Source organism: Benincasa hispida, chromosome 4, assembly GCF_009727055.1.
Source record: "Benincasa hispida cultivar B227 chromosome 4, ASM972705v1, whole genome shotgun sequence".
Classification (NCBI taxonomy): domain Eukaryota; kingdom Viridiplantae; phylum Streptophyta; class Magnoliopsida; order Cucurbitales; family Cucurbitaceae; genus Benincasa; species Benincasa hispida.
Genome location: NC_052352.1, coordinates 41,658,031 through 41,685,969, shown reverse-complemented (window position 1 = coordinate 41,685,969; position 27,939 = coordinate 41,658,031). Strand labels below are relative to the sequence as shown.

Here is a 27,939-nt window from a genome sequence, read left to right as displayed (position 1 = left end):
AACGGGACGAACACGAACATACGGAGGTAAATTCCAAAATTCGAACTCTTCAAATTTTGATACTGAAAATGTGAGTAAATCAGTAGGTGGAAGTGAACTGAAAGAGGGAGGGAAAACCAGTGACTCATTTCCGATGAGGACAGTCATGTTGCGAAAGACGTCGAACAATAATAACCAAGGAGAAATTTCGACAAGAAGATTAACTTATGCTGAATTTTAGTCAAAAAGGAAAAAGGGACTCTGTTTTCGGTGCGACGAAAAGTATACTGTTGGGCGTCGGTGCAAAGGGTGAGAGTTGAGAGAATTGAGATTACTTGTGGTGCAGACGTCCGATGAGGAATGGGAATTGTGTGAAGACGACGAAGCAAGAGAAGAGACGTTAGAATTGCGTATGTTGACGTTGAGTGAGGAAATTTCATCTATTACTGAACTATCTGTGAACTTAGTTGTGGGATTGACGAACCCACGAACAATGAAGATTAAAGGAGATATCAAAGGAGAATTGGTGGTGGTGTTGATAGACTGTGGAGCCACACATAACTTCATATCAGAGGGTCTAGCGAATCTGCTGCAGTTGAACATCACAGACACGACTAATTACGAAATAGTTTTAGGACCTGGAACTGCTTTGCGAGGAAAGGGAGTATGCAAAAATGTGGAAATGAGGCTGGGAGATTGGAGAGTGTGTGATAGTTTCATACTATTGGAGTTGGAAAGTGTTGACGTGATTTTGGGGATGCAATGGCTACACTCTTTGGGGAAACCAGAGGTAGATTGGCAGAACCTAACAATGTCATTTGTCATGAGGGTCGGAAGATTACCCTGCAAGAGAATCCAAGTCTGACAAAGGTAAGGGTTAGTCTAAAATGTACTATGAAGATATGGGATGCTGCCCTGTGAGTACTTCATGAGCGTTTAAGAGTGGCTCAAGAGAAAATGAAGAAGACTGCCAAAAAGGGAGCTGGACAGACAGAACTTTACCTTAAGGACTAGGTAAAAGTGGGGGGGGGGAGGTAATGATAGGTCTCCAATCATGTTGTATCAAAAAAGAAAGAATAAAAGAGATAAGGGGAAATCAGCGGTTGAATCGGTTAAGGATTAGTTTCAATACCGTTGGGAGAAGTTGAGGTTTAAAAAGAGGAAAGAAATCGAAAGGGAGGCAAGAAAGTCTGAATATCAGGAGTGAGAAATGAGAGCTCTCGAGAATGGGAGTTCGAAAGTCTCTATCATGGAGAAGTCATCGTAGTGTGTCGCTCATCATCTACTACAACTAAGCGATCGTGTAGCATTTGGTAGGCGATCGTGTAGAATCTGGTAAGTGATCGTGCAGTAGTTGGTAAGCAATCGTATAGTACATTATAAACGATCGCGGGTTGTTTGTGGACGATCGTCTAGTGTTACACAACGATCGTGTAGAGACTGTAAGCGATCGTATAGAGTTTTGTAAACGATAGTTGGAAATTTGATAAGTGATCATCTAGTATCTGTTTGTCTCACATCGTTTAATAAAGATATTCATCGTTTAGTTGCTATTCCAAAAGATTGTACCAATACATTACGATAATAAAATCCTACAAGAATCAATATCCTAACAAATAAATAAAATATTTATTACTTTTTATTAAAAAAAATAGTAAAAAATTGTGGAGTTTGAGATTTGAATTATGGAGACATGGAATTTTGAGATGTTAATATAATAGGCTCATTAATGAAATGTAACTAGATAATATTTTGTTATTGTTGTAATGGTAATGGCTAAATAAATGTTAGGATGCAAAGATCGAGAATGCAATTAAAACTTTTTTAAGTTTAAGGATTAAGTAAATGCAATGCTCAAACTTCAATTTATAATGGTTAAATTATCATTATAGTAGACTCTTAAGGTGCTTTATTTGAATATTTAATATAGTAGCTCACTCATTATAATATACCATTAATTAAAGTATTATAATCTATCATTAACTATATAATTAGTTAACATTTATAATTATTATAACCTAGAATTAATTACAGTATTACTATTTCAAATGTCCCTATGTTACAATGTTTATCATTTGTTTATCATTTCCTATTTATCCTCTCTTTCTCTCATTGTTACCGTGTTACCTATTTTCTATCCAAACTAAAATAACATCCAAACCACAAATTGTTATAACTCAAATTAAAATAGTATGCATCTCCAACAAGAGACTATTATGTTGCATATTTTTCTTTAATTATAGTATATAGATATAATAGATGATGCCAACATAAGTAGAGTTTGATAGTGACCGTTGTTAAAATTTATACCCTTCATTTTTAAGATTGGAAGTTTAAATTTAAGCGTAAGAAGAAAAAAAAATAGGTAGTTTTTTTTAAATAGATTATGGAAAATATTTTTTTATATTAACTTAACCATTGGTGATTGATGTTCGAAAATTTGTTCAAATTAGTTGTTAGAATATCACTTTTTTGATGGGCAAAACCTCAAAATTTAAATCACAAGTAAACTAATGGTAAAGCTTTTCTTATGTTATTAATTTTTATGTGACGTGGCAAATTTTATTACTTTTTTCATTGTATGAAATGAGGTCACATAATCAAAGAAATATATACATATAATAAATTAATCTCATCATTTTAAATTAATGACAACTAATTTTGAACAAAATTTCAAACATCAATGATTAAAATATCACTTTTCGGTATTTGGGAGCAAAAATTAAAAAGTATCTATATATATATTTCCCAGTCTCAACAACCAAAAATGTTTTTGTTTTTAACATAATTATTTATTTAATAAGAAATATTTTGGCTGTACTCAAAAAATGAATAAATAGTTTACAATCTTTAAATCGAAACAATTTTTCTAATGTGAGTAATTTGAAATGTCTTTTTCAAAATGATTAAAAATAGTGAAACAGTAGCTTAATGAGATTCAAAATTCAAAAGAATCGATATTGGAAATAATTGGATAATTATTCTTTTTTATTATTTAAAAAAGAAAAAGAAAAAGAAAAAGAAACATGCACTAGCCGTTAATGTGTTAATTTGCAATTGGATATGGTATGAAACAGCTTCATCAATCAAAGGATGCCACTTTTCATGTTATAAACATCATCCCATCAACAACAGGGAAAAAATTATGTTAAATTTAGAAATTAATAAAATTTTAAATTCATGGGTCAATGAGCCTCATAATTTACCATTTCGATATTTTTTTAAAAAAAGAAAGGGGTTAAGATACTGTCTGTCAAATGTATATATAACTTAAATCTTCTTTGATAATTGCTATTTGACTTTTAGGAATATTAAAGGAGTAAATTGTGTTGCAGCTTAGATTAGGATGATGGTGGGCTGGGTTGGGTTTGAAGAATTTTTTAGACCAAATCCAATTGTTTGGATTATAAATTTCTTAACCCAAATAATCTTATTAAGAAATGAACTCAACCATGAAATATTCAGATTACTCTAATCATTTATTTAAAATTTTGTCCTAAAAAGAAGTAAAATGCAAACACGTAAAAATCTAATTTAATTATTTTCATATATTGAGTTAATATTGACAACTCAATTTCAGTTTATATAATAAATTTTTTTCAAAGTGCTAGAAACTATTTTTTAAGAGTGGTTGGAGAATCAATTATTAGAAAAATAATAAAATTAAATAAAACGAAAATCAACATGAATATATATATATATATATATAGATACAAATCAAAAAATAGTTGAATGTGAAGTAATCTCTTAAACCAGTAAAATCCCCCAACTGATAAAATTAAATAAAACTAAATAAATATATGTATATCAAATTGTACAAAAGCAAAATAATAATAATATAAATATATTAAAGTTAATAATAAGTTGTTCAGGTTTATTTGGATTATATTAGGTGAAATCATAAATCAACTCAACTCATAAAATTTTCACTTATTTAATAATCCAACCCAAACGACACAAGTTGAATTGAGTGATTGATATTTTTTTATCATGATTTTTTGAAAACCTCTAGCTCATACTACACACATCTCTATACATCTCATTTAATCACAAAAATGGAAAAAAACATCCTTAAAGAAAAAAAATTACCATGTGATAATTTGTGATTGGACAATTTGGATAGATTGAATTGCACAAGGGTTGCATCTAAACACTTTTCGTATTAAAATTATAAACAAGAAGAAAAATGTTTGGGTGCACTACACCTAATAGTTCAATCATGTGACAAAAAATTTTCTCTTTTGCCTACTTTTTATTCTTGTTTTAAAAAATGAAAGTCATTGAATGACCTTTCAACCAAGAATTAGGCCTGAAGAATTCATAATAATAGCAAAGTATTACCAAAGAAAGCATAAACCAATGTAAACATAGTCTTCGAAGTTAATACAAATTAAGAAAGGAAGCAAAGTAAATTACAAGTACATTTTGCAGGTAAGAAGAATAACATATCATGGAAGAGCCCTTTGCAAGATCAAACCCTGTCCCCATAATAGTAACGCCAACCAAATTGACCGTATAATTAAACAGAGTGTAAGGTAATTTCATTTTCAACACAGATTCTTCAACACAAAACAGATAGAAGAAACCCAACAAAAAAAAAAAATAACAGGTGATTTAATTATAGAATGCTAATTACAAATTAGAATAAGAGACAAGGCATATCATATATATATAGATTTGGTAACAGTTTCCTTGCATACATAGCCAACTGAAAACACTCGTCTGTTACTAACTTTACCAAATCAACATTTGAAACCACCGCATACAATAAACCAAAGTATGATGATCAAGATCAAGATTCCTCCCCCAACCATCAGCTTCATTTGTAAACTCTGAAGCCACATTTTTCGGCGAAGTTGCCTTCCTTGTCGATGAAAGTTATCAGCCTAAATTTAAACAGAAATCCGAATGTTAAACAAGAAAGGTATATGATTTATATTATCTTCAACTTCCTAGTTCCCATTCAAAGTTCTCAACTGATAGTTTAAATGATGCATACCTGAAATTGTAGGTTTTCTGTTTTGTCCACCAGAAGCTCGATCCGTTCACCACGATCCAAAACCTGCAAGAGAAGCAGGAAATTGATATCATATCTATTTAGAACAGCTGAGAAAGATAAGTTCCAGATTTCCAATCCCCAAATCTCCCTCGTCTTAGGTACGAACAACTTAGTGGCGGCGAGTGCGGCTAAATGGAAGAAAACTCCTCATTTTCAGTTTATTTGCAGAAGAAACTTCTAAGCATCTCTCTCTCCCTCTTTATTACAGGAAACAAAAGTAGTCATATATACTTAAACTGCACAAAAAAATATGGCATGGTTTTTTCTCCTTTTGCCAATCTCCCAAGCAAGATCTCAATTCAGTGACTTTAATCGGCATAGGTGGTCCAACAATTTCCTTTACTTGATCAAAAATAAAACATCGAGTAATGAAAAATCTTTTGTTCATCGGTTAAAAAATTGAAAAGATCAAGTTCTCATGTCAGCTATCAAATATTCATATTTTAATCATATTCTAAATGCCAAAGTGATGCTACATTGCCCAAAATCACCACAATCATTTCCAACGGCTGTATTGAGAACAAGGAAGGGCAGAAAAGGGGGCAATGTGAGATATTTGATCAATTCCAGTCCACTTTATCCATAACTGACCTATACCAAATTCTTCACATAATTATTCTTCAACTGGTCCAGATGAAAATCCGATCCTTTGAAAACAAGCAAGCAACACACTAGTGTCATATTTTTTTTATTTTTATTTTTTCATTTCCTTGCAACATAATCACTGAAATCTAAAATATTGCCTGTATTACTTCAAGGGAGCAAAACTATGTTCCATGCTCTTGGCTAATATGCTACTTGGCTGATGTACCTACCAGGATACCAAAATGCAACAGGGGTATGCCTAGATACATGTTTAATGAGATTCGATACATTTGCCAAGAGAGTGCAAAGTACTTTCAAGTTTATACATTATGCACAATAGTGATTATGCAAAAGAAACTCTCTCAAAACCTCAATAGAAAATCTTGAGCAGAAATTGCATGATTTCATAAAACAAGAAGCCTAACCTTTTCAATGTTATCCATCATAATTCCTTTCACCTCTGTTATTTGAGCCTTCAGCTTGGAAAGTTTACTCATTTCTTCTGGGTGGTTCATGCAGTACTGCATGTGCTCCTTAAGCCTTGGCCTATCATGAAAATTAGAGGTAGTTAGGTAAAATGTACGACACAGGCTCAAACATTGATAATAAACATAGGCATACCCAAATTCTCTGTCAAGAGTGTATGCAACACTGAATCGGTCTAGAAATAAATCATCATCATCCTCATCATCTGCAAGTGGGTGAGGGTTCTCATCCTTGATACTTGAACCATAACGCTGTTTAAAGTCATCTTTCACACGCTCAAGAAATACAAATGGCATATTCCTTCCAACTGATTCATCCGCAACAGCCAGAAAAACTGCAAATCAATCAAACATTTTCAGCAACATGTTCCAGTGAAGTCAAAACAAGTACATTGCCGAACTTAAGAAAACACAATACCAAATCCACTGTCAAGAAGAAAGTTGAATGTATGCCCATCACATGAGTATGTGCACTTGCTGCTATTAGAAGGCAATCTCTGTAAGCATTGAACAGCAATGGTACTAAAATTCCCTGAGAATGATGTGTGTTCTGCTAAAACAACAGTTCCTTTAGCAACAAAGCTATATATTAGGCCTTTCTGACTCATCTCTCACTGTTATCTGAGAAGAATCAAAGTAGTAGCACTCACAAACTGCAGCAGTAACCTACAAAAAAATTAAACGAACATAGTTAATTGAATTTCATTCTCAACCTAGAGGTAGGAAACATGAGAAAATTCCCAAAATTTTAGTTAATAACATGATACGTGGCTACCCTTTCCGTTAATCTATTCTCATTCAATTTGCAACTAAGCTCAGTTACCTATAACTGTTGCCTATTGGGTCTTCTCTTTTTGAAATCTCGTATGAACACTTATCATTTAAATTCCTAGATCTTGGGTGAAGGTTATTCAGCTAAGTTAATTCCTATTGTTTGTAAAGTTTGCATACTAGCAGTATATACAAACTGAGCCCAAATTAACAAAGGCCAATCAAAGAACCAGGAACTTGTATATTTTGTTTTCTATGGCAGTAAAGTTGAAATCAAAAACAATAACTAATTAATCAAATGAAGTACTACCCAATACACAATTGCATCAAATACACCAAACCGCATACGAAAAACCCCAATTATTCCGTCAGATAATCAATAACTCCAAATCACAAAGAAAACAATAATTGTACATTACGACGAACGAAGAGGAGATGAAACAAATGCTGATTACGAAAGAGTACGGGAAACAAATCAAACCCTAAACAGATTCTTCCAGAATTACTCACAAAAAACAAAATTAAATCCGACGATCCAATCAGAAAGTAAAAATCGAAGAACAAAGAGGAAATTGCGAACCTTAAACTGGAAATCTCTAGTCAACTTCACGTAAGATGGAAGCTAAAAGATCGATCAGTTTGAAGAATTCATGAAACTGGGGAAAGAAAAAGGGAGGGGTCATATATATAAAGGAAGCCGAACCTCGATCAGTTTAACCGTCCGTCTCCGTTTAGGAACAAGTCTCTGAAAATGTTATAATTTATAAAATACCAGCTTATATTTTTATATTCTACTCAAATTAATAAAATTTAATTTGTCGTTAATTTTTTTTTTTTAAAAAAAAATGTTTCATAAGATTCTTAAATTTTTAACTTTATGTCAAGGTGAGTTTAGTTCAGTGATGTTGACGTGTATTTAGATTTAAGAGGTTAGAGATTGTGATAAATTCATAATTGATTTATTAAATTTAAATTTTATATCAAATAGAATACCTAATTTTTAATTTTGTGTCGGGTAGATTTTTATCTATAAAAAAATTCAAAGTTATAAGAACTACATTTATGAATTTAAAAATAAAAAATAGACACGAATCTTTAAGTTCATGAATTAAATTTGTAATTTAACTATTTAAGAAAATAATAATTTTTATATAATAAAATATAATTAATTTTTTAAATAATAAAAAGACAATTAGTTAACAACTTAAATTAATTTTTATATAATAAAATATAACTAATTTTTTAGATAATAAAAATATAATTAATTAACAACTTAAAATTAACATTTTAACTAAGTAAAACTGTTTCCTATTTTTTTACCCATTAAAAAAGGGGGAAATTAGACATTTTCATCACTCATTAAGTTGATACTGTAATAATGATTATGGTTCTACTTATAATTGATAATAGATATTCATTAGATGTCCATGTTTAGTGTTTATTGATTATGTGTTATACTCTCATTTCGCAAAATGTTGTTACATATTATTATTGTCCATGTAATCCACCTTCCACTTGCCAAATTGTCTAGACATTTGGTGAGTTTTGGAATATACATACATTAAGGCATGCATTTAAGAAAATCATGGTATAAAAACCTCATATAAAATGCTTATGTGTTAAAATCATTCATAAAACTAACATTGGAAAAACATTTATTAATACTTGTCACTCACTATCTTAAGCTACTTATCCAAAAGGTTGTACACCTCTCCTATTTATGTTTACCCTGAAAAAGAAAGGTCTCTTAGTCAGTATACTTAGCTCCCTTTTGAGCTTAATGCATAACTTAACTTCACCACATACTAATAGTCATCGCATCATGACTAAGTTTGATGCATCGAACTATCTTCACCGCATCGGCTATCCTTAGCCATCTTACCTTATAACTTGGCTGATAATTAAAAATCCTTCCTCAAGGTGCTTTGGCAAGCATTGAAACGCCTTCTCGGTCTATGCGATGTACTCAAAGCGCCTTCGTTGTGGATTGACTATGTTGTATGCGTCAATGCATAACATCACTGGATCAGCTGCTTGCTTGTTCTTAATATGCAGCTACTTGCTTATTCATCCACAACATCATTTTCATATTCAATCTTACAAATTTCTTAATTTAATTCCAATATTCATAAAAAATAACTCCTTTTTAGGAAATTGCTAAAAAAAACATCTTATCTTTTACTTACCTTAGAATATGAGCATTATTTCTCCTGGAATCGATTAGAAATTCCTCAACCTTTTCTTTTTAGCTGGCCAAAAATTCTTCAACCTTCAAAATCTTCATATGGCAGCAACACTCCTAATTTAGACGTTAGAAAACATTTAATAAAACAGTTTCCTTCGTTACTAAGCCTATTTATGCTTAAGAGTGCATGAAGAGTTCGCTTAATTAAATGCCACCTGGCATGCTTATCCTTTCATTAACGTTTACAAGGCTACTATCTGGCTTACTTACTCGTTAATTAAGTTGAATTCTTAGCTTAAACTTTATCGTATGGCCTTGTGGCCACTCAAGCCTTCTCCCTTCAATGCATGCTCTTCTGTTGCATCACCTGTCAACTTAGCTCAACATTAATATACAAAGTTTGTTGCATAAATTTTTCATACCACTTTGTTGTACTTAGTCATAACGCCCCCTTTCTTGGACCTCTGCTTGCATAGTTCAACCAGACTAGACGCGTGGCACCTCATAATTTCTAAAGGAACCCCGAGGTCTATAGCTGAAGCGGGATCGTCCCAATTTTAGATTTTTCTCAAAATCAGAAATTTACAACACATAAAATATGCATATCAACAGAAAAATAATAACATGCTTCTTTAATAAAATAGAGAGGGGTTTGGATCATGCTTACTCTTAAAGAACCATTCTCCACGTAATTCTTTTTCTTCACGAACTAATGGCCATCAATGAGGACACCACCATAAATATTTCCTCTGTATTCTCTGTAAGGAAAGAGAATCCTCAAGAGTGTTAGACTCTGAGATCTTTTGGGAAGAGGAAAGAAAGATTAGAGAGAAAATGCAGTTTTTGGACAGGGAGATCTTGAAAAAACATGCACACCGAACCTCTCTATGAAGAAGAAGATGATAAAGAGGAATCTCCTTCAAATTACCCACTCACCACATAATTGATTGGGAGAGAATTAAAGGGAAGTTTTCCCACCCTTTAATTTTCAAAAAAAAAATTAATTAAAAAAAATTATTTAAATAATATTATATATATATATATAATAACTAACTTATTATGTAAAGACCCGACCCCCTAGGACTTAAGTTAGGTCGTTACTAAAATACATGCATGCATAGAACTTAAAACGACACTCTTTTATGATGAAATAAATGTTAAATAGATAAAGGGAGTTCAAAACTCCTTTATTAAATGCAAATATTAAAAACAATAATAGGGTACCCATAAATCATAAAGGTTAATAAATAAGTATGAAAAACAATTCTAATAAAATAATTTCAAACATCAAAATTGAAAATTAGCAAAAACATGAAGGAAATCTAAGTCTTATGAGCGGGAAGCATAAAAACTGGTCCCCGTGGCTCGATCACGGATTTCACTTGTCATTCGCCAGCGCGTCTCTACTCTTACCTGAAACAACAACATGAGAAAGAATGAGTATGAAATACTCAGTAAGTAACCCTACTACTGGGGTCAGGCTGGGCATCTATGTTCTCTAGATACCCACCTCTGATGATACATATAAACTGCTCTAGTCCTCATGAGACACATATGCACATGAAACAAGGAGACTGAGTCTTATCCTTACTGTAGTTAAGTATGTCCACTATCTCTGGTGAATCCCGAAGGAGACACAAACTGGTGAATCCCAAAGGAAACACAAACTGGTGAATCCCGAAGAAACACAAACTGGTGAATCTTGAAGAAACACAAACTGGTGAATCTCGAAGGAAACACAAATTGGTGAATCCCGAAGGAAACATAAACTGGTGAATCCCGAAAGAAACACAAAAATTAATAGGCATCTAACTAATCAGTAAGGACATTTGCACAGTCTCAACATCATAATCATCATTGTACGAATCTATGACATACATATAAACCTCAACATCATGGCTCTACAACATACACATATACCTCAACATCATGGTTCTACAACATACATGTATACCTCAACATCATGGTTCTACAACATACATATATACCTCAACATCATCAAATCAAATACAACTATATAGAAGTACACACCATCTCATACTAGCATTCAAGTGTCTATGTGCATAATTAAATAATTCAGATCTCATACCAAAACATACTTTGATCATATTCATACTCAGTCTTCATGCTAACATTCTGCCATAACATACATTTATCATGCTAACATACATCCAGTGTCTGGCCCGTGGGTAGTTCCAGTAGTAAGATTACTTGCCTTGATATTAGGTCGAACCAAAAAGCAATTGAATCTTTGTGTAATTCTTGAATCCTTAATCAAGCTTAAACATAAACCAAACTTTAAAATTAATAGTTAAGGTCAAATTCCAAACACCCAAATATTACAAAATATTTCCAGATAACCTTACCTAAGTGTGGTCCAATTCGAATTCACCTTCCAAACCTCCAATTTTAAGCCCAAATAATTAGCAAACCAAACTCTTCTTCATTTTGAATGAAATTTTGAATCAACCCCTAATCATAATTTGAAATTAGGCTTACATGATCAAAGCTTGAATCAAATACATACTTCACTACCAATGTCTCAAATAAAATTATCCATATGTAGCTTCGTCAAAAAATTACTTCCAAATGACTTTACCAAAATTTCTCAACAACCAAAATTAATCCACAAGAGGGTCATCAAAGCATAAAACTTACCAAAACTCGCCTAAAACAAACTCCAACTTCACTAAACAACACCTCAATACCTTCACAAACTTGAATCCAAAGTTGAAACACAATGGGTATCAACCAATTGATGCCAAAAGTAAATGAGTATTCAAGAATCAACCGAAAACAAACCCAAATGGCAGAAATCTTACACAAATCAATAGATCCAGTTACGGCAAAAGCGAACGACGCTTAAGTAGTGGTGGACGGAGGTCATGAATAATAAACTGACGCGGCGGCTTTAGGCGGCGTCGGACAGGCTCACGAGCGTGAGGAAGAAAAAGGGGGTGGGGTTTGACTTTTATAAAAATAATAATAATAATAATAATAAAACAAAAAAGAAATAAATATAATTACATTTAATTCATTTCCGTTTTATACTATAAACTTCCTTTCCGTTTCAAAAGAAAATTAATTCCTTCCATTAGTTTCCAATTTGTATAATTTCACGCCAAAATTCCAAAAATGTCCTCCAACTAATAACAATTACTGAAATTCCAAATAATAAAGTTACTAAAATTACATTATTACTAAAAAATGTACGAGGTGTTATATTCTTCCCTCCTCAAAGAACTTTCGTCCTCGAAAGTTCATTCTTGAAAAAAAACTCCGGGGGTGTTACATATTATATGCATATATGTGTTATATCATATATAACACATAACCTATAATTTTTATATTGTATTAAATACAATATAACCTATAGTTATTAATTCTCTCAATAATACATGGTATTTAATATAAATCAAATTCATATTAAATTTAATTATATGAATCTCATCCATATAATTAGTGTTTGAATCATATTCAAATATTTAATTGATCTCAAATAAATTTTATATTATAATGTATCAAATACATTATATTAATTATGTCATATATAATTAATTTAATATAATTATATCACATATAATTAATTCCCTAAATTAATTTGAACAATTCAAATTAATCCAAAATTGATTCTCAATAATCCCTGTTGAGCGACAGAGGGAACCTTATGGACCTATAGATTGAAGCTTCAATGGTATTTGAATAATTAATTAAACTCCTTTAATAGTCTGTCACTCCACTAAAGACCGACAACTGCACTCTTCGCACTACAAATATATTTATGTGTCCATTAGATATAACCTGTTAACAGTATGATGAACAATAAGTCATAATCCCTATAGTTACATCTAACTCCTTAAGTACCACTGATCCCTCTAATGAACAATAATTCATAGTCCAACTATGACTAAACCCCTCTCGGACCAAGAGAGGATGCAGCTTCACATCATTCAAGCCTCGAAATCAGCCCTTAAAGGAATAATTAATCTACTTAATTACGTCTTGTGTGGTTGTGTTCCCAGCTCTCCAATCAGATGAATTCCCAAGATGATCATAATCATATCATTTGTAGCACTTTACAACAATTGAATATCTAAAAAGCAGGTCATATTCATAATGTCACCAAGATAAGGTATCCAGCCTTATCCATCTACTACAGACCATTTAGGTTATCACTTTAAACATGATCCACCTCTATGTCTCTACATACATGTTTAAACTATAAAAGATAACCTTGGATGTTAGTTTATTGGTATTGTGGGTTAATGCTACTAAATGTCGAATAAAACATCTCATATTTTATTAAATAAGTAAAATTATTTGTACATTAAAATTACAAACTACAGAACCACGAGATTTAGGATATCAACCCCAACAATTTCAATGCATGGAATCCTCTCTAAATTTTTGAAGTGTTAACTTGCTTCTTCTTCACCCGAAAACTCAGCATTCCACACTTAACATATCTTCTTGCCCGTTTTTCCAATTTACCATTAATAGACTTCTCCAACTCTCTATGTGTCAACCATGTTTACAACCTGAACGCATATAGTCAGACCACTTAGAAAATTTTCCTTTTGTTACATTTCAGACGCATTATTCATTATACACACTTAACTTACTTTTTTCATGGATGTTAATACACATCTTTAACTCATAATTAAGAGCACTTAAACTTAATTAACTAGTAAAACAAGTCCAGGGGTTTACAGTATATGTTCCAATTGCTCCACCATAACGTACTAAGATGAGTCCTCAAATGAGGTTAGGAATATATATTGGATATGATTCCCCATCAATTATCAAATATCTTGAACCCCTGATAGGTGATGTATTTACCGCACGATTTTCTTATTGTCATTTTAATGAGACAGATTTTCCAACATTAGGGGGAGGAATTAAGACGTTGAAAAAAGAAATTACATGGAATACGTCGTTATTGTCTCATTTAGATCCTTATATAGTTCAATGTGAATTTGAAGTTCAGAAGATAATTCATTTGAAAAATATAGCAAATCTATATATTTATAGATGCAAATAAAGTAACTAAATCACATACACCAACTACAAATGTTCCATCGAAAATTGATATCTCAACACAGCAAGTTATCATTAATGAGTTTGGAACACACCAAAAGCGTGGTAAACCAGTGGGTTCCAAAAATAAAAATCTTTGAAAAAAATAATTAATAGTCAAGAAGATTTGGTTGCGGATGTAAATACTCATGAAAAAATTCATGATATGACTAATGAAGAAGGTGGAATACATAAATTTGATCATGAGATTTCAATCAACTGTATCATGACAGGAAAAAGATGGAATCGAACTCAAGTAGTTATTGACGACATTTTTGCATATAATGTTGCTCTTGATATTATATCTGAAAATGAGGATTCTTAACCACAATTTGTTGAAGAATATCGACATATAAAAGATTGGTTTCAGTGGAAAGAAGCAATTGAGACAGAATTAAGCTCACTTTCAAAAAGTCAAGTTTCTGGACCAGTAGTTCGAACACCAGAAGGTGTCAAACCTGTGGGATACAAATGGGTATTTGTGAGGAAAATAAATGAAAATAATATGGTCACAAGTAAAGCAAGACTAGTTGCACAAGGTTTTTCACAAAGATTTGGTATTGATTATGAGTAGACGTATTCTCTGGTGGTGGATGCAATTATATTAAGATATTTAATTGGACTGACTGTGTATGAAAATTTGGGCAGGCATCTTATGGATGCAGTCATGACATATTTATATGGATCTCTTGATAATGATATTTATATGAGGATCCCAGAAGGATTTAAGGTACCAAAAACATATAAATCAAATTCCCAGGAATTTTATTCAATAAAGTTACAGAGATCGCTATATGGATTGAAGCAATCATGACGAATGTGGTACAATCGTCTGAGTGGATATTTGTTGAAAGAAGCATATCAAAATAATCCAATATGTCCAAGTATTTTTATAAATAAATCACTGTCAGGGTTTGTTATTATAACCGTATATGTTGATAACTTAAATATAATTGGGACTCTTAAAGAGCTTTCAAAGGCAATAGAATATCTTAAGAAAGAATTTGAGATGAAAAATCTTGGAAAAATAAAGTTGTTCCTGAGTTTGTAAATTGAACATTTAGTAGATGGGATATTTGTTCATCAACCAACTTATACAGGAAAAAATTTGAAAATTTTTTATATGGACAAAGCACATCCATTAAACATCCCAATGGAAGTTCGTTAACTAGATGTGAAGAAGGATATATTTCGACCTCGAGACGATAATGAAGAACTTCTTGGTCCTGAAGTACCATATCTTAGTACAATTTGTGCACTTATGTACCTTGCTAATAATACAAGTCCAGATATTGAATTCTCGGTAATTTTATTAGCAAAATATAGTTCTTCTCCAACAAAAAAATATTGGAATTGGAATTAAGCATATACTCTGTTATCTCCGAGGAACGATTGATATGGGTTTGTTTTATTCAAATAAATCAAATTTTGATCTAGTTGGTTATGTAGATTCTGAATATTTATTTAATCCACACAAAGCTAGATCTCAAACAGATTATCTATTCACATGTGGAAGAATTGATGTATAGTGACGGTGAGTAAAACATACCAAAACGACTACTTCCTCAAATCATGCTAAAATTCTTGCAATTCACGAGGCTAGTCGAGAATGTGTATGGCTAAGGTCAATAACTTAGCACATTTGTGAAACATGTGGTTTGTCTTCTAATAAAAATCTTCCAACAATATTATTCGAAAACACCACAACATGCATAAATCAAAGGAGGATATATTAAAGGAGATAGACAAAAGCATATTTCATCAAAGATAGAAAAAAAAAACATATTTGACCAAAGGCTTTTCTACAAGAAGCTTTGGTGATATCACCGTACAACAAATTTGTTCAAAAGATAACCTAGCAAACTTATTTACAAAGGCATTACCTACCGCAATCTTTGAAGAACTAGTGCACAACATTGTAATGCGGCGACTTAGAGATTTCAAGTGATGTTTCCATGAGAGGGAGTAAATATACTTTATAAGAGTATGAAATATGTACTTTTTTCACTTCGTTAGGATTTTTTTCCCATTAGGTTTTTTCTAGGCATATTTAATATATATAATGGGCATCTAAAGGGAAGTATTACACATGTTATGATAATATATGCTCATTAGATGCTCATGCTTAATGTCCTTTGACCATGTGTCATGCTTTCATTTCCCAAAGTGTTGTCCATGTGTCATGCCTTCATTTCCCAAAATGTTGTCCATGTGTCTCAACATTACACATTATTAGTGTTCATGTAATCCACCTCCTACTTGCCAAATTGCCTATAAAAGAGTGACATTTGGTAGATTGAAGAACACACATTGGGCAAATTCCATGAAAGTTTGAGAAAGTGGAGAACTAAGAGAAATTTCTTATTTTATATTTTGCTATTTTATTTTATTTATTTATATATTATGTCTAATTTATTTTAATATTTTTTTATTTATTTATTATTATTATATTTTATATTTAATATTTATATTTATTGATATCTGTGTTCCCTTTGTGCTCCTCGAGTTCACAACACACTTTTGTTTATTCCCCTATTATATACTTGAGAAAAAGAAACTTGTTTCAATTAAATTCCTTCTGCTTTAATTTATTTTTCTTGTGTATATTCATTTTATTATAAAAGAAAAAAAAATCAAATTACAAGTTTCTTTTTGGTTTGATCTAAAAAAAAATCTAAGAATTAGGTTTGAAATGGGTTAAGCATCCTAATCTCAACTTCTTATACTCTTTTCTATGGGTTTGAATAATTGGTTAATTTTTTTTAAATTTAATGTAGAAAGTCTGTCGGCCAACTTCCGGACACTACCTCCAATGATCGCCTTCGTCCAAGTCCGACCGTCATCTCCGATGATTGCCGCCATCCAACCTCTAGCCGTCACTTCTGATGAAGCAAACTTATGGCCATCAATTCTAGCAATCTTCGCAAACCAACTTCCAAGCTCCACCAACTAACCTTGAAAAACATTAATAAAATCACTTTTAGTACATAACAAACCAAATAAACTTACATATAACAATACTTTTCAGAAAAAGTGGCCAAACACATTTGTGTTCTTATTTTAAGGAGTTTTTTTAATCAAGAGTGTTTTTAAAAAAGTGAATTTTTGGAAACCTTTTTTTCCTAAGTCATTCCAACACATCGCTCATTTAATTATAATAATATTTTTTTACAATACACTTTCTCTTTTTTCTTATTCTTTTTTCTTTTTAGATTTTTTTTAATTATTATTATTAGATTATATTTTTTAATTATCTCTTCCCTTCTTTGTTTAAAATTAATATTTCCTTCATTTTATGAGATTTTGTTTATTTGCTTCTCTTTTCCTAATTGAAAATTGATCACCTATTTATTGTGATCTTAGATATAAGTCAAATATATTAGTAATATAATGAAAAATGTAAATATATATCGCATATATCATGATTTGTTTTTTGGTATTTATTTACAAATATATAAGAAAATGTAAATATACATCGAATAAATTCTTCTAAGACGCATATTGTATAAATCGTATTGTTCGTGCACTTATCAATAATATACACTGATTTAATTTTAGAAAATTCAAATATAGAATACTATATATATCAAATAAACTTTTCTTTTGGTATTATTATTATTATTATTATTATAAAAATTAAATAGTAAGGAGAGTTGAAAAAATAAATTGAGCTAGATTTTTGTGTAAAATAATAATGCAATTGTGTAATTAGGTATATTTATTTAGGCTATATGTGTAGAATGTTCAAATTTAATTTAATACATTTTCATTTTTTCCATTAGCCAATTTAACTAGCTTGAAGACTTAGAATCATTTTTTAAACTAAAAGGACCACAATGTTGGAAACAATTTAGCGGTCAAAACAAAATTAGAGTTCAAACTTTATGATTTTGTTATTCTTCAAATGTAATTTGATTAAAAAATATATACATAATTTTTCAATAATTGAATCTAGGATTAAAATACTAGTTTATTTCAACTTGAAGTTAGCATATTATGGTAAAAAGTCCGATCTTTTTCAAATTAGTTAAAGTGACAAAAGTCTATGAAATTTTATTTCAAAACATAGTAAAATCAAAATATCAAATTTTAAAACAATAAATTAAATAAATGTATAATGTTAGTCAAATCAAAATTTTATTTTTTTAAGAAAAATAGATATTCTTCTAAATTTTTTAGTTTACTTTAAATTTAACTAGGTTAAAATAATTAAAATGAAAAATTTAAACTAATCCTAAAATCTAACCATTGATTAAATAATATAATATATATATATATATATATATATTCCATAAAACTCAAGATTTAAAAATGTGCACTTCATTACACTTTGAACCCAGGCTTTTTAAACCCATACTTCTAAAATCTGCACTCCAAACATGTTTTTCTTAAACTCATGCTATCTAAACTTCCACTTAACCGCAGGCGTAACATTCTCAGGTTTAAGATTTCAAACCTGCACACCAAACATCTAAGAGTGTGTTTTAAATACATTCTCAAGTGTTTAATTTAAAAAATAAGTCATTTTAGGAAAAAAAAAATGAAGTTTGAATAAAAATGAATTTTTTGAAAAATATTTTTTTCTTAAGTCAGTCCAAACAGGTCCTAAAAGTATTTAATATGTTTTTAAAATTTTACTTTTGTGCTTAATAAATTCTCAAATTTTAAAAAATTTTAAGTGGTCCTTAAACTTTCAATTTTATTTTCAATAGGTCACTAAATTTTCAATTGTATATCTAATAGTTTTTTACTTATTCAACATTTTTAAAAATTTATAGTCCTACTAAGTTTTAGGATTCCATTAAACATAAAATTCAATTATCCTACTAATTATAGATAATTCTTTTTAGTTTAATAATTGTAGAAGTGGGAGAAGAAACGACTTTTGTGGTGATAACTTGATTAATCATCTTATAAGTAATAATCTTAATAATCTTTTGTGATAGTACCTTTAAACATAACCTAACTAGTCTAGGTATAAATCTTCAATTTAAATAACTATTGGACCTAGATAATTATTTGATGTTAGTTTATTATTAATTTAAACTCATTTGGATGAGATTCAATCTATTACGATCTTGGATATATATACATATATATACACACGTGTGTGTATATATATATGGTCAATAATAACACAACTTAGTCATTAAGACATCTTTTATTTCCTCTAACATATCAATGAAGATTCAAATCCTAATCAACATCGATGTGTGAAATGAAATTTTAGTCTAAGTAATTATTAATTTATAGCTCGTTTGAATCAAGTTCATTTTATTATGAGAACACAAACATAAAGCTAATAGTTGCAAATCATTACTTCATTTGCAACTTGATATTCTAAAAATGTATTTCTATTAGTTAAAATTTTTAAGTAACTATCAATTTAAATGTTTTCTTTTAAAAAAATGTCAATTTAGATGTATTTTTATATCAATTTAAATATGATTTTGTTCCTAAAATTTTAGTTTATTTTATTAACATAACTGAACTTTGAAAACGAGCCTATTAACATACATACTAAAAACATTTAACATACATACTAAAAACATTTACTATCGACCTCAAAATCAGATATTCTAAATTTCAATTATACCCCTAAACTTTGAAAGTTTCCATTTTTACCCTAAACTTTGAAAATCTGTTCCAAAAAACATCATTAAATTTTGATCCAAAAAGAAACTCCATTTAATAGTTGGTCATTTTTACATACCAAACCAATCTTTTACAACAATCCACTTGTGGATAATTTTTTTTTAGTTTATTTCGAAAAAATAAAAATAGAAAAATGGGAAGCGTAATATTTCCAACTTTACAAAAATAGTGAAGACATGAAATATTAGGACAAAAATGCTAATCCATTTTTAAAAATCAGAATAAATTGTGAATCATGTTCCAACACAACATTCACAAACCATACCTCTATGAATCCACAAAGGAAATATATAGATTTTTCTCTTTTTGATATCTAAGAGTGTTCGAGTCAGCTTCCACATACCTTGACTAATCACAATTGAAACGAAAATCATGAAGATAAAAAGGTAGGATGCAATGTAATATACAAATGAAATTAAAAGGGGGAAAAACCTTCAAATTTTAATGTTCAAACCCATTGATAGAAAAAGATGCAGCTAAAATGGTAGATAGATAAATAGCATATAGCAATATGATAATTAGAACTGGGAAGTATTACAGAGCAGCAAACTACAGAGAAGCTGCAAGGCTTGAATGATAAGTTTCCAAATAACTATTGGGTTCTTCAGTTCCCCCCCCGCCTTTTTTTCCTTTCTTGTTGAATGGCATTGAAAAGACAGTGATTCAAAAGAAGCATCTTGGATGAATGGAACACAAGACATATCATTCAGGCATCCTATATTTTGTTTTAGTTCAGTACCCAAACTTAAGCTTTGCAGATTTTAGCAAAGGCCGTTTGGAAGAATCAATGGTTGTTAGGCTTTAGCCCCGACCACGCAAGGAGCTGTGCCCCGGGTAGTTTTAACATAGGAGACATACTCACCATAGTGCATGGTGAATAGGGTGCTCTGGTACCGGGTCAATCGAATACGTTTACGCAGTGACTCGGTGATTGCACCATTATATCCTGCCTTCCGCATCAATGAGTCAATCGCCTCGATTTTTGTCCAACCTGAAAAAATCAAGATCCAGCCGAACCCGAAACCCCAGTCAGCTGGAGGAACTATAAAGCTAAACAGACATTTGGCAACGTTTTAGGCAAAAAAAAACTGGATTTCAAAAGGTATTTTGTTCTTTTGAGTTGCATAAATCAGGCCACCCTGTCAAAGTCTAATACAAGACCACGAGATATCTCACTCTGCTCGAGGACTTGTCAATCTCGCAGAAGGAAGATACAGGGCAACAACAAAAAATTCGAGTAAACATGGGAAGATGTACCGAGTATAGGATACTTAGAATAAGAGAAAATGCAAACACGTACAGTAAAAACTATTATTTCACAATTCACATCCTCGAGTCAAGAAAGTGATTGTAGGAATTGCATGTGTAGCTAAATTGACTGTTAAAAAAAATTATGCTGACTTCATATGCAGACAAATTATATGAATGATAGACTTAGAAGTCTTGGAGGGGCCAAATAAATTTTTGGTTTAAATCACATTTGGATCCTTGTTCCATTTGGTTTTTAAACATCCAAAATGTATAGTCTAGTCATTAACTTCAGAAAGTTGATCATTTTTAGAGTCATTTTGATCCATGACTCTCAAAGACAGTCTTCGTTGCATAACCAATTGATTTTTTGTTTTTGAAAATTTTTAGTTTATACACTCGCAAATTTTTTACCACGGATTTCATCTTTTAGAAAGATTAGAATTCAGAGCCAAATTTCAAAAACAGAATCAAATTTTTAAATACTTTGTTTCAATTTTCAAAACTTGGCTTTGATATCTATATAACTTGCATTTAATTATTTTGCAAAAGGCAGGATGGATATAATGATGCAATCACCAAATCACTCCATAAGTGTATCCGATTGACCCAGCAGGCAGCTTTACCGTAATCAAGTAGAAGTGATGTTTATAAGTTGAAGTTGTGTTTACAAGTTTTGCTGAAGTTGTGTTTATAAGAAGTATTATTTTGCAACATAAAATTTGCCTACTTAATACCTATTTCAGTCAACCTATATGTGGCATGTTAATGCACATAAGAAGCCTATTTATCTATCTAATAACTAATTAATGGTCAAATAACTGTGAGAACCAACATAGTTACTTATTGTAAAGTTTACAGACTAGAATAGAAATTTAAAAATTCATCCACCAAAATAGATTAAAGCTTAAAATTTTAGACACTAAAAAAATAGATTTTTTTATGTTCAAGAATCAAATTAGATTGATCTTAAAAATTTATGGACTAAAAGTAAGTTTTCTCAACTTAATTAGTTATTATAAAATGAATAGAAAAAATCGAGGAATAAAAGTTAAAAGAAGAGTTAGTGTAGGAATGAAGTAAAACAAAATATATGATATATATTTGGTACGGAATCTAAATTTTACTACTAACAGTGAAAAAAATTGCAAAATTAATTAAAATGGTGTGTGTGTGTGTGTGTGTGTGGAGTGAGGGGTAGTCCACCCCATAGTTATAGTGACAACTACTTTGTATTCAAAGCAAATCACTGGATTTCAAAATAAAAGGAAAGGAGGACTAATATTTATCCACAAAAAAGCACGGTAAACATACCTTCATGGGCAGCGACCTCGGGCAGATACGTAGCACTTCGTCTAGCATTATAGTCGGGATCATTAAATTCAATAATAATACCATGCTTACCTACCTGCAATAAGACATGAAGACCCCTGATTACGATAAAGCTACCTACCAGACTGAGTATTCTGTGAGAGTTTGGGACTGGCCAAAAGCATGACGGGCAACCAGGACAGGACCAGCTCGACACTTTTGGAAAAACTAGCCAGAATCATGAAACGTACTCAACCAATCCTTGCAAGCCACAACAGCAGTGCACTTTTCGAATTTCTAACAATCAAGCCTAGTGAGTCCTTATATATATGCAAGGGTATATTTATTCAGACGGTACTTAAGTATGAACTAAACGTGCATCTTGAATCCTACTATCATTAACTTCTTGGCAAGGCTAGTTGAGTAAACCACTTGCAAGTTATGCCTATAAGCCTGTGATAGTATATAGCAAGAAAGTTCCTATTATACAAAAATCTTGGATGTATTTAGTAGCTAACAAGCACTAAATGAAATGATATTTGTAGTAGCCAATCTGCTCAAAATTTTTCATTTTCCTGATAAGTACATGTTCAGGGAGCATTTCCTGGTCCACACCTTGGAATTTGAGACTGGATATCTTAGTAAATTGAAGAATAACATATTTTGGTTCAGGCATTTGCTCATATAATCTTACTAAAGAAGGAGCCATTTTCATTGTTACCGTGCCCGCTGTTAAAATTAAGTCTGCCTGTCTAGGACTAGATCTTGGTACCAGTCCATAACGATCAAAGTCGAATCGTGAACCTATTAATGAAGCGAATTCAATGCATATGATGTGTAAGTGTGAATAGAGGCCAAGAAAGAACGACAAAATCCGAGGGTTCTACAAATACAATGAGAGAAATGGTTAAATTAAACTAGTTACTGTCCAAGAACAAATTGACTTACATGCCTTTAGGCTTTAGGTAACCAGTTTTCTGATGAAAGGTATTCCTTAGAATATATTGATATTCAGAGGAAGAAACAGCTAAGGCAATACAAAACTACTCAGCCTATTGGAGAACGCTGATAATCTCTCCTTCCTTTGCTCTTCCACAACTATCTACGAAAGACAAAGCAATGAAAAATCCCCAGCCTTCCGTAAGGTACTGCCCTTACTTTGTATTGATATATTGAGAAAGAGCAGGCCCTAAGGCAATACAAACTCTCTCAGCCAATTCGAGAGGGTTGGTAATCTCTCCTCTCTCTCAAGAACTTGCTAATACACAGAACCTGAAAATGAAAAACTACTGCTCTCCCACAAAGTACCTCTCTCTGCCTAACAAACAGCATAACAAACACCCGACACCAACATTCTCCCCACTGGTCCCCACAAGACGCTCCCCAACCTTTCAAACATAGCTAAGCACGTAACTAACCAGTCCTCCACTATGACCTTCTTACCCTTCCTCTATATTGATGTATAATCGGAGGCTTAACACCTTCCTAATACGTATATATGCTACCTTCTAACCCAAGATTACCTTACAGTGGTCTTACCGGCCCCCAGCGCTTTCTAACTAACTTCCATAAGAGTTAATCCCCTTTTTGCCCCTTCTTGTGTAGGTGATCGTAATAGGTGGCCTAACATCTGACTTCCTTTAAAGAAGATAGTTCATGAATATTACTCTAACAATATAGCTCATGCCTGGCAGACATATTTTAATCATTAATAATGCACAAAATTGTTTCAGATAATTTTTTTATTATTATTTGAGAAATGTTTTAGATGGTTTAATGAAAGAAAAAAGGTACTTAGATTCTGTGAAAGAGCAGAAAACCAAAACCAACTACTATACTTGCTGAACACAAACACAAACCTTGGATTATTATCGGGGTCGGGGGGGGGGGGGGGGGGGGAGGGGGGGACGGGGACAGAGACATACCTCCCAATCCAGATAATTCGTAGCTATTTCATAATCAACTAGAATGGAAACTGTGCATTCCAAATATGGTAATTCTTTAGGCTGTATTGGGGGGAACCTCCGGTCCCTCAATGCACTGCAACATATTCAAGAAAAAAGTAATCACAAACTAACTCTTTAGATGCCCAATGAAGTCGGCCAGGTTGAACAGATAGAAAAATGAAATTTGCATTTAGTCATGACAATGAAAAAGAGAGAGCATGTGAAACCAAGAGTTGAGATAGAGCAAGAGAAACATGGTTATTTCCTTATATGTATATATGCTAGTGCCACCTTCTAACCCCCCCACCACACACACAAAAAAAAAAGGACTCCATGCATGAATGTGAATAATTTACATAGAAATCAGGTAGACCGCTTAAGAATGGATTTTTCATTCTCTCTCGAATTTCATTCAAGAAATCAGCCTCCTCCCCGCCGCTCCATTCCCTGAACTTTATTTATCAAATCAGTTTTAAATCAACCAAACTTCCAACAATATGGATCACTTATGTCAAGTGTATGCACTTCCCATTCACCCATTGATTTTTCTCCCATATAATTTGATTTAAGAAAGCCAAGGAAAGGGCAACGGAAAAAGGTTGCTCCATCACACATCATACTTTAAGTGACACCTTTGTTTTGATCACTGACAAAAACATCCAACAGCATTTGTAATAATTCAGGAACTCCATGATATGCTTGAAAGTACAGCATCGTGATAAAGGACTCGTAATAGCAATTGTGTTAAAGACACACACGACACACATACTAAATTTAAAATGCCATAGGATTCTTCTTATACATGTAAGACCTCCAAAGTGGAGGGGGAAAAAACAAATCAAACTATTCATCTATGATGTTGTAATTGAAATCTTTCTTTATAAAGAAAATTAATACCTTCAATAGATGACTGCCAAAAAATTAAACCCATGGGTTTTAAAAAGTATCAGAGTTTACTACTTGTCCATCTAACCACTAGCCAAACTCTAGTAGCGAAGCAACGCAAGCCAAGGGATTGTGGAAAAGTTTTCCGATAGTAAAATAGAATATGGAAAAAAATTGTGGAAGGCTTTGGTCACTAGAGTAAAAAAGGACAATAGAATCCACAATTACTCTTCTTTTGGCCTGCATGAAAAATCTTACAGTTTTAACTCCCAATCCAACTCAAAAGAATTGAAAAATCTCATTCATTTTTAATTCATGTTACACTACCAGAGCAAAGGCAAGCAGAACCAGATTTTTATCCTATGTGCAAAGACAACCATGATTAATAATAAGCAGTGAGGTACAAATTCCTGGAGTTGGGCCAGACTATGGCTGCGAACCATGCACCACCATCCTTATACAAACGAAGTAGGACACCATTAGCATACGTTTGGATCATTACATTACTTTCAAATGAAAATTTCTATCTATGCATTTAGAGATGACTAGCAGAAATGGACAGCAAATTCAATAAATAAACACCATCATCAAAGATTCACAAATTCTGTTAAATACTTTGTCCCAAATATTCGGGTCAACCAACTGATTTGGGAAGTTTTTAGGTAAAGCAGTGGATGAAAGGTAGAAGTAGGCATTAAGCAACAATACCTATTTAAAGCATAATCCTTGAAGCCATTTATCAAGCAGCGAGCTTCTAGAGTTCCTATGCACCCTCGCAAACGAGGTTCACCACCATTGATCACTTTTTTCCATGTAACAAACAAGGGGCTGGCAGAAAAAAAATATATATTCACGTGAAATAAAAACAGGTGCAATCAATAGTAAGAACATACTAGGTATGAAGGACAAAAGTATATCTAACCCAATCTGAGCATGGCTTAGTAGATAGAGACGCTAATTGCCATCTCAAAAGTCGATAGTTGATCCCCACCCCCCGATTGTTGAACTCAAAAAACGGAAAAAAGAAACTTGTATGCTAACCACATGATAGAACACAGAAAATGTGTAGAACAACAGACTGATAGCTGAATATGTCTCAGAAAACACACAAAATTGGTCGTGGCTTTCTATGAAGACCAGTGACAACTTTGTTTTCCTTTTTGTATAATAATCTGAGATATGACCACATAACAATAAATGTAAAATAAATATAATCTCAGTAAGGGTCAAACCAACAAGTATTAAAAACAGTTTTATATAAAGTTATGAATACAGGAAAACACATAATCATAAGCTAAAAACAAAAAGAAGACGGCCTCAAGACAAGCAATGTTTAGTTTAGCAGAAATACATTTCATCATACAGATTAACCAACCATTATAGCTCATATGCTGAATCAAAACAGCCTGTTTGTATATATAGGACTTGATGTCATTGCCTCAACTCTTGAACGAGAACATATGCCTACAGTAAATATAATCCACTAACATCACTGTAGATGATATCTAATCTTTCTAGGAGAAAATTGGAAACAAAAATGTCAACAGCACTGAGGAAGATCCTTGGCAATATACAAATGGTACTAAAATTAACATACAATAACTTATTAGTTATTACCATGAGGAAGAAGCCTATACTTATATTCTTGTTTCTTCCATTCAGACTTCGCAAATATATAGAAAAATAATAAAAAGAATATAAACCACAGGAACAGGCTTCTTGGGCAGATCTAGTTTTTAAAAAACATCAAATTAGATGCTCATTCAATTTATTAAGCTTTCCCCTATGATGCACACTAAAAGTTGCTCTTTCCAGGGTATGTAGCAGGAAGTGCCTAGCTACAAGTAGCTGAATCGGGTTTCCTGGCAGCCACACAGAAAACGGTTACTCCCCTTACCATTTATCACCACTCACCACAACCCTATCTTTTAACCATTATCTAGCACATATATTCTTTTAGTTTTAGATCAAAAAAAAAAAAAAAAAAAAAAAAAAAAAAAAAAAAAAAACCATACTTTATAAAGAAAATGAAAAGGAGCCAAAACAGAAAGCATTCACCAATAACAAAAACAAAAATCGAATTCAATTGAACAAATATTATTTATAATATACTTAAAATGCTCCCTTTCTCTGTGTTCCTATAATGAAACATTTGAACTAAGCTATTTAAAGCAGGAAAAGAACGACAAAGTGGACAATTCGCTAAAATTTGAAGTACTCGGTAACAATTAAAATTAAACCCAGAAATCAAAACCCAATAACGATCATAATCGAAACCGACCCACCGACGTTAAAATCAGTAAAACCACAAACATGATCACACGCTAAAACCTAAACATGCAAGCAAACAAATCCCACAACATGATCGTACATGAAGAAAAAAAAAACAAAAGGGGGGTGAAAGAAATTACTGTTGACCGCCGTCGAAAGCGGGGGGAGGGGCTTCTTCGCCGTTGTAGTGAGCGAGAAGGGTATCGAAACAGTACACCACCATCTCTCTGTTGGCGGACACCATAGTTGCTGTAATCAGTAAGCAGTGAAGTGAAGAAGGTGGTAAGGAAATTATAATGAAATGGAGGAAAGAAAGAGAGAAGAATTTGGTGGGTGTAATAATTGAGGGACCGGAAGAAAAGGAAGAAGAATGAAGAAGAAGGAGAAGAAGAAGAAGAAGAGAAGGAAGAAGAGGAGCGTTTTTTCTCTCTCCTCTTTTCTTTTCCCTCTCTCTCTAGAGCTCACTTTTGCGCCTTTATTCTG

General features: G+C 32.0%; 2 protein-coding genes across 2 annotated transcripts; both read right to left on the bottom strand.

The window, feature by feature from the left end:
* Positions 1-4,572: 4,572 nt before the first annotated feature.
* On the bottom strand, positions 4,573-7,626 carry LOC120074982 (vesicle-associated membrane protein 727). The gene is made up of 6 exons (XM_039028109.1): positions 7,460-7,626; positions 6,527-6,774; positions 6,245-6,443; positions 6,049-6,169; positions 4,979-5,041; positions 4,573-4,865 (listed from the first exon to the last, which is right to left on the bottom strand). The coding sequence occupies exons 2-6, from the start codon at positions 6,714-6,716 to the stop codon at positions 4,722-4,724; spliced, it is 717 nt and encodes a 238-aa protein (XP_038884037.1). The 5' UTR covers positions 6,717-6,774; positions 7,460-7,626; the 3' UTR covers positions 4,573-4,721.
* Positions 7,627-20,183: 12,557 nt separating this feature from the next.
* Positions 20,184-27,939, bottom strand: LOC120075526 (uncharacterized protein At2g38710). Its single transcript, XM_039029005.1, has 5 exons — positions 27,597-27,939; positions 25,894-26,013; positions 24,280-24,394; positions 22,358-22,451; positions 20,184-20,786 (listed from the first exon to the last, which is right to left on the bottom strand). Exons 1-5 carry the CDS (start codon positions 27,698-27,700, stop codon positions 20,590-20,592), a joined length of 630 nt encoding a protein of 209 aa, XP_038884933.1. The 5' UTR covers positions 27,701-27,939; the 3' UTR covers positions 20,184-20,589.

Coding starts and splice junctions, on each gene's coding strand:
- LOC120074982 (XM_039028109.1), bottom strand. CDS start 6,716: ATGAGTCAGAAAGGCCTAATATATAGCTTTGTTGCTAAAGGAACTGTT. Junction 6,444..6,526: donor TCTTCTTGACAGTGGATTTG/GTATTGTGTTTT, acceptor ATTGATTTGCAG/TTTTTCTGGCTGTTGCGGAT. Junction 5,042..6,048: donor TGATGGATAACATTGAAAAG/GTTAGGCTTCTT, acceptor CTTCTCTTGCAG/GTTTTGGATCGTGGTGAACG.
- LOC120075526 (XM_039029005.1), bottom strand. CDS start 27,700: ATGGTGTCCGCCAACAGAGAGATGGTGGTGTACTGTTTCGATACCCTT. Junction 22,452..24,279: donor CGAATTATCTGGATTGGGAG/GTATGTCTCTGT, acceptor GTCTTATTGCAG/GTAGGTAAGCATGGTATTAT. Junction 20,787..22,357: donor CGAGGTCGCTGCCCATGAAG/GTATGTTTACCG, acceptor TGATTTTTTCAG/GTTGGACAAAAATCGAGGCG.